Here is a 13,793-nt window from a genome sequence, read left to right on the forward strand (position 1 = left end):
ATGCCCCCTGATTCCCCTAAATCCCCCCAAACCCCAAAATCCCCTCAAAATCCCCCCCAAAATTCCCCCCAAATCCTCTCAAGATCCCCCCAAATCCGCCCCAAACCCCAAAAATCCCCCTGAATCCCCCCAAATTCCGCCCAAATCCGCCCCAAAATCCCCCCAATTTTTACCCCAAAATCCCCCCCAAATTTACCCCCATTGCCCCCCCAAAACCTCCCCAAAATCCCCCCAAATCCCCCTCCCCAAATCCCCCAAAAATCCCCCCAAAATCCCCCCAAATCCATCCCAAATTCTCCCAAGCCCCCCTCCCCAAATCCCCCCATTTACCCCAAATGCCCCCCCAATTTTACCCCCAATCGCCCCAAACCCCCAAAATGCCCCCAATTTTACCCCAAATCCCCCCAATTTTACCTCAAAATTCCCCCAATTTTACCCCAAAATCCCCCCAATTCGCCCCAAATCCCCCCAAAATCCCCCCAATTTTACCCCCAATCGCCCCAAACCCCCAAAATCCCCCCAATTTTACCCCAAATCCCCCCAATTTTACCCCAAAATCCCCCCAAATCCCCAAATTTTCCACCCCCCCACATATCCCTGGGGGTCCCTGGGGAATTTGGGGGGGTTTGGGGGAATTTTGGGGGGGTTTAGGGGGAATTTTGGGGGGATTTTGGGGGAGTCGGGCAGGGATTTGGGGAGAATTGGGGGGATTTGGAGGATCTGGGGGAAAATTGGGGGGGGTTTGGGGTTTGGGGGGATTTGGGGGAGTTTTGAGGGGGATTTAGGGGGGATTTGGGGGAGTTTTCAGGGAGTTTTGGGGGGATTTGGGGGGGATTTTGAGGGGATTTGGGGGGGCTGGGGGGATTTGGGGGGATTTAGGGGGGATTTGGGGAGTTTTGAGGGGGATTTTGGGGGCTTGGGGGAGTTTTTGGGGTGTTTTGGGGGGATTTGGGGGAATTTTGGGGGGGATTTTAGGGGGGTTGAGGGGGTTCTGGGGAGGTTTTGGGGGGTTCGGGGAGGAAATTTTGGGGGGTTTGGGGGGTTTGGGGGTGGCTCGAGGGGATTTAGGGGGGATTTGGGGTTATTTTGGGGGAGTTTTGGGGTTATTTTTGTGGTAATTTTGGGGTGGTTTTTGGGTGATTTTGAGGTTATTTTTGGTTTATTTTAGGGATTATTTTGGGGTTATTTTAAGGTTATTTTTTGGTTATTTTGGGGGTGTTTTGGGGTTATTTTGGGGTTATTTCAGGGGTTATTTTGGGGGATTTTTGGGGGGATTATTTTTGTTATTTTGGGGCAGTTTTGGGGTTATTTTAAGGTTATTTTTCGGTTATTTTTGGGGGTTTTTGGGGTGATTTTTGGGGTTTTTGGGGTACCTGGAGTAGGAGGAGCCGGGGTGGTTTCGGGGCGGTTTTTGGGGTTATTTGGGGGATTTTTGGAGGTTATTTTTGGTTTATTTTAAGGATTATTTTGGGGTTATTTTAAGGATTATTTTTTGGTTATTTTGGGGGAGTTTTGGGGTTATTTCAGGGGAGTTTTGGCGCAGTGTTGGGGGATTTTTGGGGGGATTATTTTTGTTATTTTGGGGCAGTTTTGGGGTTATTTTTCGGTTATTTTTGGGGGTTTTTGGGGTGATTTTTGGGGTTTTTGGGGTACCTGGAGTAGGAGGAGCCGGGCCGGCCCCGGAGCTGCTCCAGCTCCAGCTGCATCCGCTCCATCTCCGCCAGCAGCTGCTCCTGGGGGCAAATCCGGCAATTTTGGGGAATTTTGGGGAATTTGGGGAATTTTGGGATTCAGCGCTGGGGACCCCCGGTGGGAATTGGGGTCAGCATTGGGAAAAATCTGAATTGATCCCAAAAAAGTCCCAAAATCCAAGCAAAAAAATGTCCCGAAATTCCTCCAAAGTCCATCCAAAAATCCTCCCCAAATTTTTCCAAATCCGTTCAAAATTCCACCAAAAATTCAACAAAAAATTTTCTCAAAATCTGCTCAGAATTTATCCAAATTCCTCCCCGAATTGCAGCCAAAATTCCACAAAAATTCACAAAAAAAATTTCTCAAAATCTGTTCAAAATTTACCAAAATTCCTCTCTGAATTTCACCCAAAATTCCCCCCAAATTACCCCAAATCTGCCCAAAAAACCCCAAAAAATCCCCTCAAAAAACTCCAAAACTCTCCTAAAACCCCTGAAAAAATTAAAAAAAAAAATTCTGAAAAAAATAAAAAAAAAGAATTGCAAAAATATCACAAAAAATCCCCCCAAAATCTCCCAAAATTAAAAAAAATTAAATCCCCAAAACTTTTTTAAAACCCCAAAAAATAAAAAAAAATCCCCCCCAAAAAATCCCCCAAATTCCCCCCCAAAAAACCTCCCCAAAATAAAATAAAATTTAAAAGAAACCACTGAAATTAAAATAAAAAAATAAAAAAATCAAATTAAAAAAATGAAATTAAATGAAATGAAATAAAATAAAATAAAATAAAAATGAAATGAAATAAAATGAAATGAAATAAAATGAAATGAAATGAAAGAAAATAAAAAGAAATAGAAAATGAAATAACATAAAACAAAGTAAAATAAGGTAAAAAAAGCAAAATAAAATAAAGTAAAATAAAAATATAGAATAAAGTAAGATAAATTAAAATAAAGTAAAATAAAATAAAGTAAAATAAAGTAAAATAAAAATATAGAATATAGTAAAATAAATTAAAATGAAGTAAAATAAAGTAAAATAAAATTAAGTAAAATAAAAATATAATGTAAAATATAAAGTAAAATAAAATAAAGTAAAATAAAATAAAGCAAAATAAAATAAAGTAAAATAAAGTAAAATAAAATTAAGTAAAATAAAAATATAAAGTAAAATAAAATAAAGTAAAATAAAAGAAAATAAAGTAAAATAAAAATATAGAATAAAATAGCATAGAATAGAATAAAATAAAATAAAATAAAATAAAATAAAATAAAATAAAATAAAATAAAATAAAATCTCCCCAAAATTCTAAATTCCCACCTTGTTCAGCAGGAGCTCGTCCTGCATTTTCTTCATGTTGGCGATTTCTTCACTCAGCGAATTCTGGAGAGGAGGAAAATCAGGGGGGGACCCCAAAAATCAAAAAAAAAAAAACCAAAATTCCCTCCAAAAAAACCCAAAAAATCCCAAAAAACCCAAAAAAATCCCAAAATTCCCTCCAAAAAAACCGCAAAAAAATCCCAAAAAACCCCCAAAAAATCCCAAAATTCCCTCCAAAAAAACCCCCCAAAAAATCCCCAGGAGCTGCCAAATTCCATCTGGGACCCCCCAAAATTCCCCCAAATCCCATCCAGGACCCCCCAAAACCCCCCAAAATCCACCTGGGACCCCCCAAAATCCCCCCAGGACCCTCCAGACCCCTCCCCAATTTTGGGGTGCCCCAAAAATTCCTCTCCAGGACCCCCCTCCCCTCCTCGAGGTGCAACAAAAACCATTTGGGACCCCCCAAAATCCCCCTAAAACCCCCTAAAATCCACTTGGGACCCCCCAAATTTCTCCCAGGACCCCCCAAATGTCGTCCGAGCCCCCTCCCCAGTTTGGGGGTGCGCACCTTCTCCTCCAGGGCCCCCATCCTCTCCTTGAGGTGCAGCTGGAGCCGCCCAGGACCCCCCAAAACTCCCCCAAATCCCACCCAGGACCCCCAAAACTCCCCCAAATCCCACCCAGGACCCCCAAAACCCCTCCAGGACCCCCCAAATCCCTTCCAGGACCCCCCAAATCCCCTCCAGGACCCCCCAAATCCCTTCCAGGACCCCCCAATTTTTTCCCAGACCCCTCCCCAGTTTTGGGCTGCTCCCAACTCTCTCCTTCAGCTGCAGCCGGAGCCATTTCAGAGCCCCCAGGACCCCCCAAAATCCACCTGGGACCCCCCAAATTTCTCCCAGGACCCCCCAGATTTCGTCCGAGCCCCCTCCCCAATTTGGGGGTGCGCACCTTCTCCTCCAGGGCCCCCATCCTCTCCTTGAGGTGCAGCTGGAGGCGCTCGTTGCTCTCGCTCAGCAGCCGATCCACCGTCTCCGAGAGCCGCTTGTTGTGCTCGTCGTTCATCTTCTCCCTCTGCCGCGCCTGGGGGACCCCAAAATTCCACCGGGGGTCCCCAAAATATCGGGGGGGGGTCCCCAAAAAATTTCAACGCGGGGGAGCATCGAAAACCCCGTGTTTGTAGCACGAAAAATGGGGGGAAAATGGAATTTTAATGGGTTTTGGGGTGCGGTGAAATGTTCGGGGGGACCCCACTGAAATTTTGGGGTGCTCAGATTTGGGGTGCTCGAATTCGGGGTTTTCTGTTTTTTGGGGTTCCTGGATTTGGGGTGTCCCCATTTTTGGGGTGTCCCCTTTTTAGGATTTCCCATTTTTGGGGTTCCCATTTTTTGGGATTTCCAATTTTTGAGGTTTCCCAGTTTTGGGGTGTCTGAATTTGGGATTTCCAATTTTTGGGATTTCCCATTTTTGGGGTTCCCATTTTTGAAGTTTCCAATTTTTGGGATTTCCAATTTTTGGGATTTCCCATTTTTTAGGATTTCCCGTTTTTTGGGGTTCCCGTTTTTTGGGGTTCCCATTTTTTGGGATTTCCAATTTTTGAGGTTTCCCAGTTTTGGGGTGTCTGAATTTGGGATTTCCAATTTTTGGGATTTCCCATTTTTGGGGTTCCCATTTTTGAAGTTTCCAATTTTTGGGATTTCCAATTTTTGGGATTTCCCATTTTTTAGGATTTCCCGTTTTTTGGGGTTCCCATTTTTTGGGATTTCCCATTTTTTGAGGTTTCCCAGTTTTGGGGTGTCTGAATTTGGGATTTCCAATTTTTGGGATTTCCCATTTTTGGGGTTCCCATTTTTGAAGTTTCCAATTTTTGGGATTTCCAATTTTTGGGATTTCCCATTTTTTAGGATTTCCCGTTTTTTGGGGTTCCCGTTTTTTGGGGTTCCCGTTTTTTGGGGTTCCCATTTTTTGGGATTTCCAATTTTTGAGGTTTCCCAGTTTTGGGGTGTCTGAATTTGGGATTTCCAATTTTTGGGATTTCCCATTTTTGGGGTTCCCATTTTTGAAGTTTCCAATTTTTGGGATTTCCAATTTTTGGGATTTCCCATTTTTTAGGATTTCCCGTTTTTTGGGGTTCCCGTTTTTTGGGGTTCCCATTTTTTGGGATTTCCCATTTTTTGAGGTTTCCCAGTTTTGGGGTGTCTGAATTTGGGATTTCCAATTTTTGGGATTTCCCATTTTTGGGGTTCCCATTTTTGAAGTTTCCAATTTTTGGGATTTCCCATTTTTTAGGATTTCCCATTTTTGGGGTTCCCATTTTTAGGATTTCCCATTTTTTAGGATTTCCCATTTTTTAGGATTTCCCTTTTTTTGGGGTTTCCATTTTTTGCGGTTCCCATTTTTAGGATTTCCCATTTTTTAGGATTTCCCGTTTTTTGGGGTTCCCGTTTTCGGGGTGCGCACCCTCTGCAGCTCCTGGTTCTTCTCCTGCAGTTGGGCCTCGAGCTGCCGCAAACGCTCCTCGAAATTCCCGTGGCGCTCCTCGGCCTGGGGGGACATTGGGGACATTGGGGACATTTGGGGACATTTGGGGACATTGGGGACATTTGGGGACATTGGGGACATTGGGGACAATGGGGGGATTGGGGACATTGGGGACATTTGGGGACATTGGGGACATTTGGGGACATTGGGGACAATGGGGACATTTGGGTGATTGGGGACATTGGGGATGTTGGGGACATTGGGGGACATTTGGGGACGTTGGGGGGGACATTTCCCTCAGGACTCTCCCAATTGCCCCCCAAACCCCCTCAAGACCCCCCTAAACTCCCCCAAATCCCCTCAAAACCCCCCTAAATCCCCCCGAACTCCCCCAAATCCCCCCCCCCAAACCCCCCTAGGACCCCCCAAATCCCCTCCAAACCCACCCCCCCAAAACTCCCCCAAATCCCCTCAAGACCCCCAAAAATTCCCCCAAATCCCCCCCAAAACTCCGTCAAATCCATCCCAAATCCCCCCAAAACCCTTTAAGACCACCCCAAACCCCTCTGGGAGCCCCCCAGGACCCCCCAAATCTCCCCCAAATCTCCCCCAAATTCCCCCCAATCCCCCCTTGATGCCCCAAAATGCCCCCAAAAACTCCCCCAAATCCCCTCAAGACCCCCAAAAAATTCCCCCAAATCCCCCCAAAACTCCCTCAAGTCTCCCCCAAAGCCCCTCAAGACCACCTCAAACCCCCCCCGGGACCCCCCCAAATCCCCCCCAAATCCTCTCAAGACCCTCAAATGCCCCCAAAACTCCCTCAAATCCCCCCCCAAATCCCCCCAAAAGTCCCCCAAATCCCCCCAAAACTCCCTCAAATCTCCCCCAAATCCCCCCAAACTCCCTCAAATCCCCCCCAAAGCCCCTCAAGACCCCCCCAGATCCCCCCCGGGACCCCCCCAAATCCCCCCCAAATCCCCTCAAGATCCTCAAATCCCCCCAAAACTCCCTCAAATCCCCCCAAAAGTCCCCCAAATCCCCCCAAAACTCCCTCAAATCCCCCCCAAATCCCCCCAAAACTCCCTCAAATCCCCCCCAAAGCCCCTCAAGACCCCCCCAGATCCCCCCCAGGACCCCCCAATCCGCCCCCAGCCCCACCTTGGTGAGCGCCGCCACCCTCTGGGCCAGCTGGGCCTCGATCTCGGGCAGCGTCTCGGCTTTCTGCAGGGTCAGCTGCAGCTTGGCCTTGGCGTCCTCGAGCCACTCCTGCAGCTGCCGGCCCTTCTCCTCGCTCTGGGGACATTTGGGGACATTGGGGACATTGGGGGGCTTGGGGTCATTGGGGGCGTTGGGGACATTGGGGGCGTTGGGGACATGGGGGACATTGGGGTCATTGGGGACATTGGGACATCAGGGATGTCAGGTGTCTCCAGCGACGCCTGCAGCTGCCGGCCCTTCTCCTCGCTCTGGGGACATCACTGGGGACATTGGGAACACTGGGGACACTGACAGGGATTGGGGACATTGGGGACATTGGGGACATTGGGGTCATTGGGGGCGTTGGGGACATGGGGGACATTGGGGACATTGGGACATCAGGGATGTCAGGTGTCCTCGAGCCACGCCTGCAGCTGCCGGCCCTTCTCCTCGGTCTGGGGACATCATTGGGGACATTGGGGACACTGGGGACGTTGGGGACACTGGGGACATCGGGGACATTGGGGACATTGGGGACACTGGGGACATTGGGGTCATTGGGGGTGTCGGGGACATTGGGACATCAGGGATGTCAGGTGTCCTTGAGCCACTCCTGCAGCTGCCGGCCCTTCTCCTCGCTCTGGGGACATTTGGGGACATTGGGGACATTGGGGACACTGGGGACACTGACAGGGATTGGGGACATTGGGGACATTGGGGACATTGGGGGCGTTGGGGGCGTTGGGGACATTGGATTTGGGGGGGACATTGGGTGAAGGACAAGGATGGGGAGGGGACAACATCAACCGGTGGTGGGGACATCAATGGGGACACCAAGGTGTGCCCAGGTGTGTCCCCAGGTGTGTCCCCAGGTGTGTCCCAGGTGTGTCCCCTCTATCCCAGGTGTGTCCCATTTATCTTTGCTGTGCTCAGGTGTGTCCCCATTGTCCCCAGCTGTGTCCCCTCTATCTCAGGTGTATCTCAGGGGTGTCCCCAGGTGTGTCCCCAATGTCCCCAGGTGTCCCACCTGTCTGTACAGGCTCTCCTTGCTGGCCAGCTCCTTCTCCAGCTGTGTCCCCTCTATCCCAGGTGTATCCCAGGTGTCCCCAGGTGTCCCCAGGTGTCCCACCTGTCTGTACAGGCTCTCCTTGCTGGCCAGCTCGTTCTCCAGCTGTGTCCCCTCTATCCCAGCTGTGTCCCCTCTATCCCAGGTGTGTCCCCTCTATCCCAGGTGTCCCCAGGTGTGTCCCCAGGTGTCCCCAGGTGTCCCCAGGTGTGTCCCCAGGTGTCCCACCTGCCGGTACAGGCTCTCCTTGCTGGCCAGCTCCTTCTCCAGCTGTGTCCCCTCTATCCCAGGTGTATCCCAGGTGTCCCCAGGTGTGTCCCAGGTGTCCCCAGGTGTGTCCCCAGGTGTCCCCAGGTGTGTCACCTGCCGGTACAGGCTCTCCTTGCTGGCCAGCTCGTTCTCCAGCCGGTCGTTGGCGTCGTGCAGCGAGGTCGCCTCGCGCTGCGCGCTCAGGTAGCGCCGCTCCAGCGTCGTGATGCGCTCCTCCATGTCCTCGCGCTGCGCCAGCGCCTGTTGGGGACAGCGGCGACATCAGTGGGGACACTGGGGACATCGGGGGCGTCGGGGACATTGGGGGCATCGGGGGCATCGGGGACATTGGGGACATTGGGGGCGTTGGGGGCATTGGGGGCATTGGGGGCATTGGGGACACTGTGGTCAATGGGGACATCACTGGGGACATTGGGGGTGTTGGGGACAATGGGGACATTGGGGACACTCAGAGGGATTGGGGACAATGGAGGCAGTGAGGGCAGCGGGGACAGCACTGGGGACATTGGGGGGATTGGGGACATTGAGAGGACTGGGGACATTGGGGAGATTATGGGGATTGGGGACATTGGGGACAATGGGGACATCACTGGGGACATTGGGGACATTGGGGACACTCAGAGGGATTAGGGACATTGGGGACATTGGGGACATTGGGGACAATGGGGCCATTCCAATGTCGTGATGCGCTCCTCCATGTCCTCGCGCTGTGCCAGCGCCTGGGGACATCAATGGGGACATCGTTGGGGGCATTGGGGACAACGGGGACACTTGGGGACAGTGGGGACATTGGGGACACTCAGAGGGATTGGGGACATTGGGGACATCATCCCAGTTTGGGCAGTTTTTTCACCGTTTTTCGCCATTTTTTCATGTTTTTTTCCCCGTTTTTTCCCCATTTCACCCCGTCCTCACCTCCCTGAGGTCCCTCTGGAGCTTGGCCCGGGCCAGATCCCACTTTGGGCCATTTTCCCATTTTTAGCTGGTTTTCCGCCATTTTTTCACCGTTTTTTCACCATTTTTTCACCATTTTTTCCCCTTTTTTCACCGTTTTTCGCCATTTTTTCACCATTTTTCACCATTTCACCCCGTCCTCACCTCCTTGAGGTCCCTCTGGAGCTTGGCGCCCGCCTCGTGGGCCCGGGCCAGCTCCCTCTGGGCGGCGTTGGCCTCGTCCTGCAGCCGGCCCAGCTGGCGGCACAGGGCGGCCACGCGCTGCCGGCCCAGCGACGCCTCCAGCTCCGCCTGGGGACAGACAGCGCGACCTCTGACCCCTGACCCCTGACCTCTGACCCCTGACCTCTGACCCCTGACCCACCAGGACAGCTCTGCTGACCACACCCCCCCAGTGTCACCCAGTGTCCCCATTGGGTGATTCCTGACCCCCCCCAGTGTCCCCATTGTCCCCTCAATGTCCCCATTGGTGGGTCCTGACCCCCCCCCAGTGACCCCTGAACCCCCTCAGTGTCCCCCCGCCAGTGTCCCCACTGTCCCCAGTGTCCCCTTACCATGGTGTCCCCCCCAGTGTCCCCATTGTCCCCTCAATGTCCCCAGTGACCCCTAACGCCCCCCCCCCCGTGTCCCCCCATTGTCCCCTCACTCTCCCCATCAATGACCCCTGACCTCCCCCCAGTGTCCCCCCCAGTGTCCCCATTGTCCCCTCACTGTCCCCATCAATGACCCCTGACCTCCCCCCATTGTTCCCCCCCCCATGTCCCCATCGTCCCCTCACTGCGCTGTCCCCATTGGTGACCCCGTCTGACCCCCCCCCCCCCCCCCCGGTGTCCCCATTGTCCCCTCTGACCCCCCCAGTGTCCCCCCCATTGTCCCCTCACTGTCCCCATCAATGTCCCCTGAAGCCCCCCCAGTGTCCCCACTGTCCCCTCACCATTGGTGTCCCCTGACCCCTCTGACCTCCCCGGTGTCCCCCCCGTGACCCCTGACCCCCCCCCCCCGGTGTCCCCGCTGTCCCCTCACCGCGCTGTCCCCGTCGGTGGCCGCGTCCTCCAGGCCCGAGCGGCGCCGAGAGAGCTGCTCCCGCAGGGACAGCGACTGTGGGGACAATGGGGACAGGGACAGGGACAGGGACAGGGACAGTGTCACCAACAGGGACAGGGACAGCTGCTCCCGCAGGGACAGCGACTGTGGGGACAATGGGGACAGGGACAGGGACAGGGACAGTGTCACCAACAGGGACAGCTGCTCCCGGAGGGACAGCGACTGTGGGGACAATGGGGACAGTGACAGTGACAGTGTCGCCTCAATGGGGACAGGGACAGCTGCTCCCGCAGGGACAGCGACTGTGGGGACAATGGGGACAGTGACAGTGACAGTGTCGCCTCAATGGGGACAGGGACAGCTGCTCCCGCAGGGACAGCGACTGTGGGGACAGTGACAGTGACATGGGGACGGTGACAATCACAGTGACAGTGTCACCGACAGGGACAGGGACATCTGTCACCCCAGGGACAGGGACAGCTGCTCACAGAGGGACAGCAGCTGCGGGGACAATGACAATGACATGGGAACAGTGTCACCCTCAGGCCCATGGGGACAGGGACATGGGGACAGTGCCACCTCAGGGACAGGGACGTGGGGGACAGGGAGGGGACAAACACAGGGACAAGGAGACAGCGCCACCCCCAGGTGACACAGGGACACGGCACAGATGTCACCCTCCAAAGCACCACAGTGGGCGTCACCCCTGCCACCGCCCACGGGGACACCTCAGTGCCACCACCCCGGTGCCACCACCCCGGTGTCCCCTGCTGTCCCCTGCTGTCCCCACCTCCTGGTTGGACACCTCCAGCTCCTCCTCGAGCACGGCCACGCGCTCCAGGGCCACCCGCAGCCGCTCCCGCACCTGGGGACACCGGGGGGACATCACGGTGACATTGAGGTGACACCAGAGTGACACCAGAACCCCCCCTGAGATGTCCCCAGAGCCACCTGTGTGACCCCAAAGTCCCCTGAGACCCCCTTGGGTCCCCCCAGGGACACTTGAGGGCCACCAGGTGCCACCAGGTGTGACCAGGGACATCCCAGAACCCCCTGAGACCCTCCCAGGGACCCCCAAGGTCACCCCGAAACCCCCCTGAGACCCCTTCAGGTCCCCCCCAGGTGCCACCAGGGACATCCCAGAAGCCCCTGAGACCCCCTTGGGGACCTCCAGGTGCCACCAGGTCACCTTGAAACCCCCCCAAAACCCCTCAAGGGCCCCTCAGGGACCCCCAAAACCCCACAGGACCCCCCCAAACACCCCCAAAGACCCCACCAAAGACCCCACCAAGACCCCCAGGTCACCCCAGAACCTTCTTGAGATCCCTTCAGGTGCCACCAGGTGCCACCAGCTCACCTTAAACCCCCCAAAGCCCCCCAAAACCCCACTAGAGACGCCCAAAAAAACCCCCAGAGATCCTCTAAAGACCCCCCAAGGACCCCCCAGATCCCCCCCAGATCCCCCCCAGACCTTCTCGTCCAGGGCCTTGTGGTGCTCGAAGAGCGACTTGAGGGCCTTGAGCACCTCGACCTCGGAGGAGACCCCGGCCGGGGACTGGGCCTGGCGCTTGACCACGGTCATGCGGAGAGAGCGCTCGTGGCGCGACACCAGGTGCTCCAGGTGCTCCAGCAGCAGCTGGGGACAGCCACGGGGACATTGGGGACATCGGGGACATTGGGGGCATTGGGGGTGTTGGGGACATTGGGGACATTGGGGGGATTGGGGGTGTTGGGGACATTGGGGGTGTTGGGGACATTGAGGGGATTGGAGGTGTTGGAGATGTTGGGGACACCAGGTGCTCCAGGTGCTCCAGCAGCAGCTGGGGACAGCCACAGGGACATTGGGGACATCGGGGACATTGGGGGCATTGGGGGTGTTGGGGACATTGGGGACATTGGGGGGATTGGGGGTGTTGGGGGGATTGGGGACATTGGGGGGATTGGGGGTGTTGGGGATGTTGGAGATGTTGGGGACATTGGGGACACCAGGTGCTCCAGGTGCTCCAGCAGCAGCTGGGGACAGCCACGGGGACATTGGGGACACTGGGGACACTGAGGGGATTTGGGGACATTGGGGCCACCACGGTCATGCGGAGAGAGCGCTCGTGGTGCAACACCAGGTGCTCCAGCAGCAGCTGGGGACAGCCACGGGGACATTGGGGACATCAGGAGGATTGGGGACATCGGGGGCATCAGGGGGACTGGGGATACTGGGGGTGTTGGGGACATTGGGGGGATTGGGGGTGTTGGGGACACTGGGGACACCAGGTGCTCCAGCAGTAGCTGGGGACACTGGGGACGTTGGGGACATTGGGGGCGTTGGGGGCATTATGGACGTTATGGACATCAGGTGCTCCAGCAGCAGCTGGGGACAGCACTGGGGACATTGGGGACAGCATTGGGGACATTGGGGACATTGGGGGCGTTGGGGACATTGGGGGCGTTGGGAGCGTTGGGACATTGGGGACATTGGGGAATCAGGGACATCGGGGACATTGGGGGGATTGGTGACAGCACTGGGGACCCTGGGGACACTTGGGGGGATTAGGGACACCACTGGGGACATGGGGACACCAGGGATATTGGGGACACTTGGGCCGTTGGGGACAATGGAGGCATTTGGGGACACCGGGACATTGGGGACACCGGGGACATTGGGGACATCAGGTGCTCCAGCAGCAGCTGGGGACACTGGGGACAATGGAGGCACTTGGGGACATGGGGACACCACTGGGGTGCTGGGGACACTGAGGGGCCATTGAAGAGATTGATGACGCTGTGGACATCGGGGGCATCACTGGGGACATCGGGGGCATCATTGGGGACACTGGGGACACCATTGGGGAGATTTGGGGACATCTGGGGACATGTGGGGACATGTGGTGCTCACGCGGGTGTTGTTGCGCTCGGCCTTGAGCTCGGCGATCTCCTCCTCGCGCTCCAGGAGCTGCTCCCGGCACAGGTTCAGCTCCTTGGTCAGCGCCGCCAGCTCCTGGGGACATCGGGGACATTGCAGGGGACACTGGGGACACTGGGGACGGTGGGGACATTGGGGACACTGGGGACGGTGGGGACATTGGGGACACTGGGGGGGGTTGGGGACGTTGGGGACATTGGGGGGATTTGGGACACAGGGACAGCAGTGAGGACATTGGGGACATTGGGGGGATTGGGGACATTGGGGACATTGGGGGGATTGGGGACATTGGGGACATTGGGGACATTGGGGACAGAGGAGACATTGGGGGATTGGGGGGATTTGAGTCATTGGGAACATTGGGGACACGGGGGACACTGAGGGGGATTGGGGACATTGAGACACTGGGGACAGTGGAGACACTGGGGACAGCGGGGGGATTGGGGACATTGGGGACACTGAGGGGGATTGGGGACATTGGGGGGATTGGGGACATTGAGACGCTGGGGACAGCGGGGGGATTGGGGACATTGGGGACACTGAGGGGGATTGGGGACATTGGGGGGATTGGGGACATTGAGACACTGGGGACAGCGGGGGGATTGGGGACATTTGGGGACAGCACTGAGGACAGGGGGGACATTTGGGGACATTGGGGACACAGGGACACCTCACCTGGTTTATCCACACCGCACCTGGCTTAACCCCTCCCTGACCACACCTGGTTTAACCCTCCAGGTGTGCCTCACCTGTGGCAGGGCCCTGTTCAGCCCCGCCCTGACCACACCTGGTTTAACCCTTCCCCTCCCTGACCACACCTGGTTTATCCACACCACACCTGGTTTAACC

The 13,793-nt window shown here is 54.9% G+C and overlaps 1 protein-coding gene across 1 annotated transcript in view; it reads right to left on the minus strand.

The window, feature by feature from the left end:
* The window catches only part of LOC131570362 (liprin-alpha-3-like), a 63,163-nt gene that overhangs the window by 44,054 nt on the left and 5,316 nt on the right, over nucleotides 1-13,793 (minus strand). The window contains 12 exon segments of the mRNA XM_058822712.1: nucleotides 1,654-1,733; nucleotides 3,013-3,075; nucleotides 3,967-4,098; nucleotides 5,476-5,559; nucleotides 6,655-6,789; nucleotides 8,123-8,269; nucleotides 9,128-9,274; nucleotides 9,907-9,936; nucleotides 9,974-10,081; nucleotides 10,818-10,892; nucleotides 11,499-11,663; nucleotides 12,918-13,019. Of these exon segments, the coding sequence (XP_058678695.1) occupies nucleotides 1,654-1,733; nucleotides 3,013-3,075; nucleotides 3,967-4,098; nucleotides 5,476-5,559; nucleotides 6,655-6,789; nucleotides 8,123-8,269; nucleotides 9,128-9,274; nucleotides 9,907-9,936; nucleotides 9,974-10,081; nucleotides 10,818-10,892; nucleotides 11,499-11,663; nucleotides 12,918-13,019 (1,268 nt within the window).

Source organism: Ammospiza caudacuta, chromosome 34 (assembly GCF_027887145.1).
Source record: "Ammospiza caudacuta isolate bAmmCau1 chromosome 34, bAmmCau1.pri, whole genome shotgun sequence".
Classification (NCBI taxonomy): Eukaryota; Metazoa; Chordata; class Aves; order Passeriformes; family Passerellidae; genus Ammospiza; species Ammospiza caudacuta.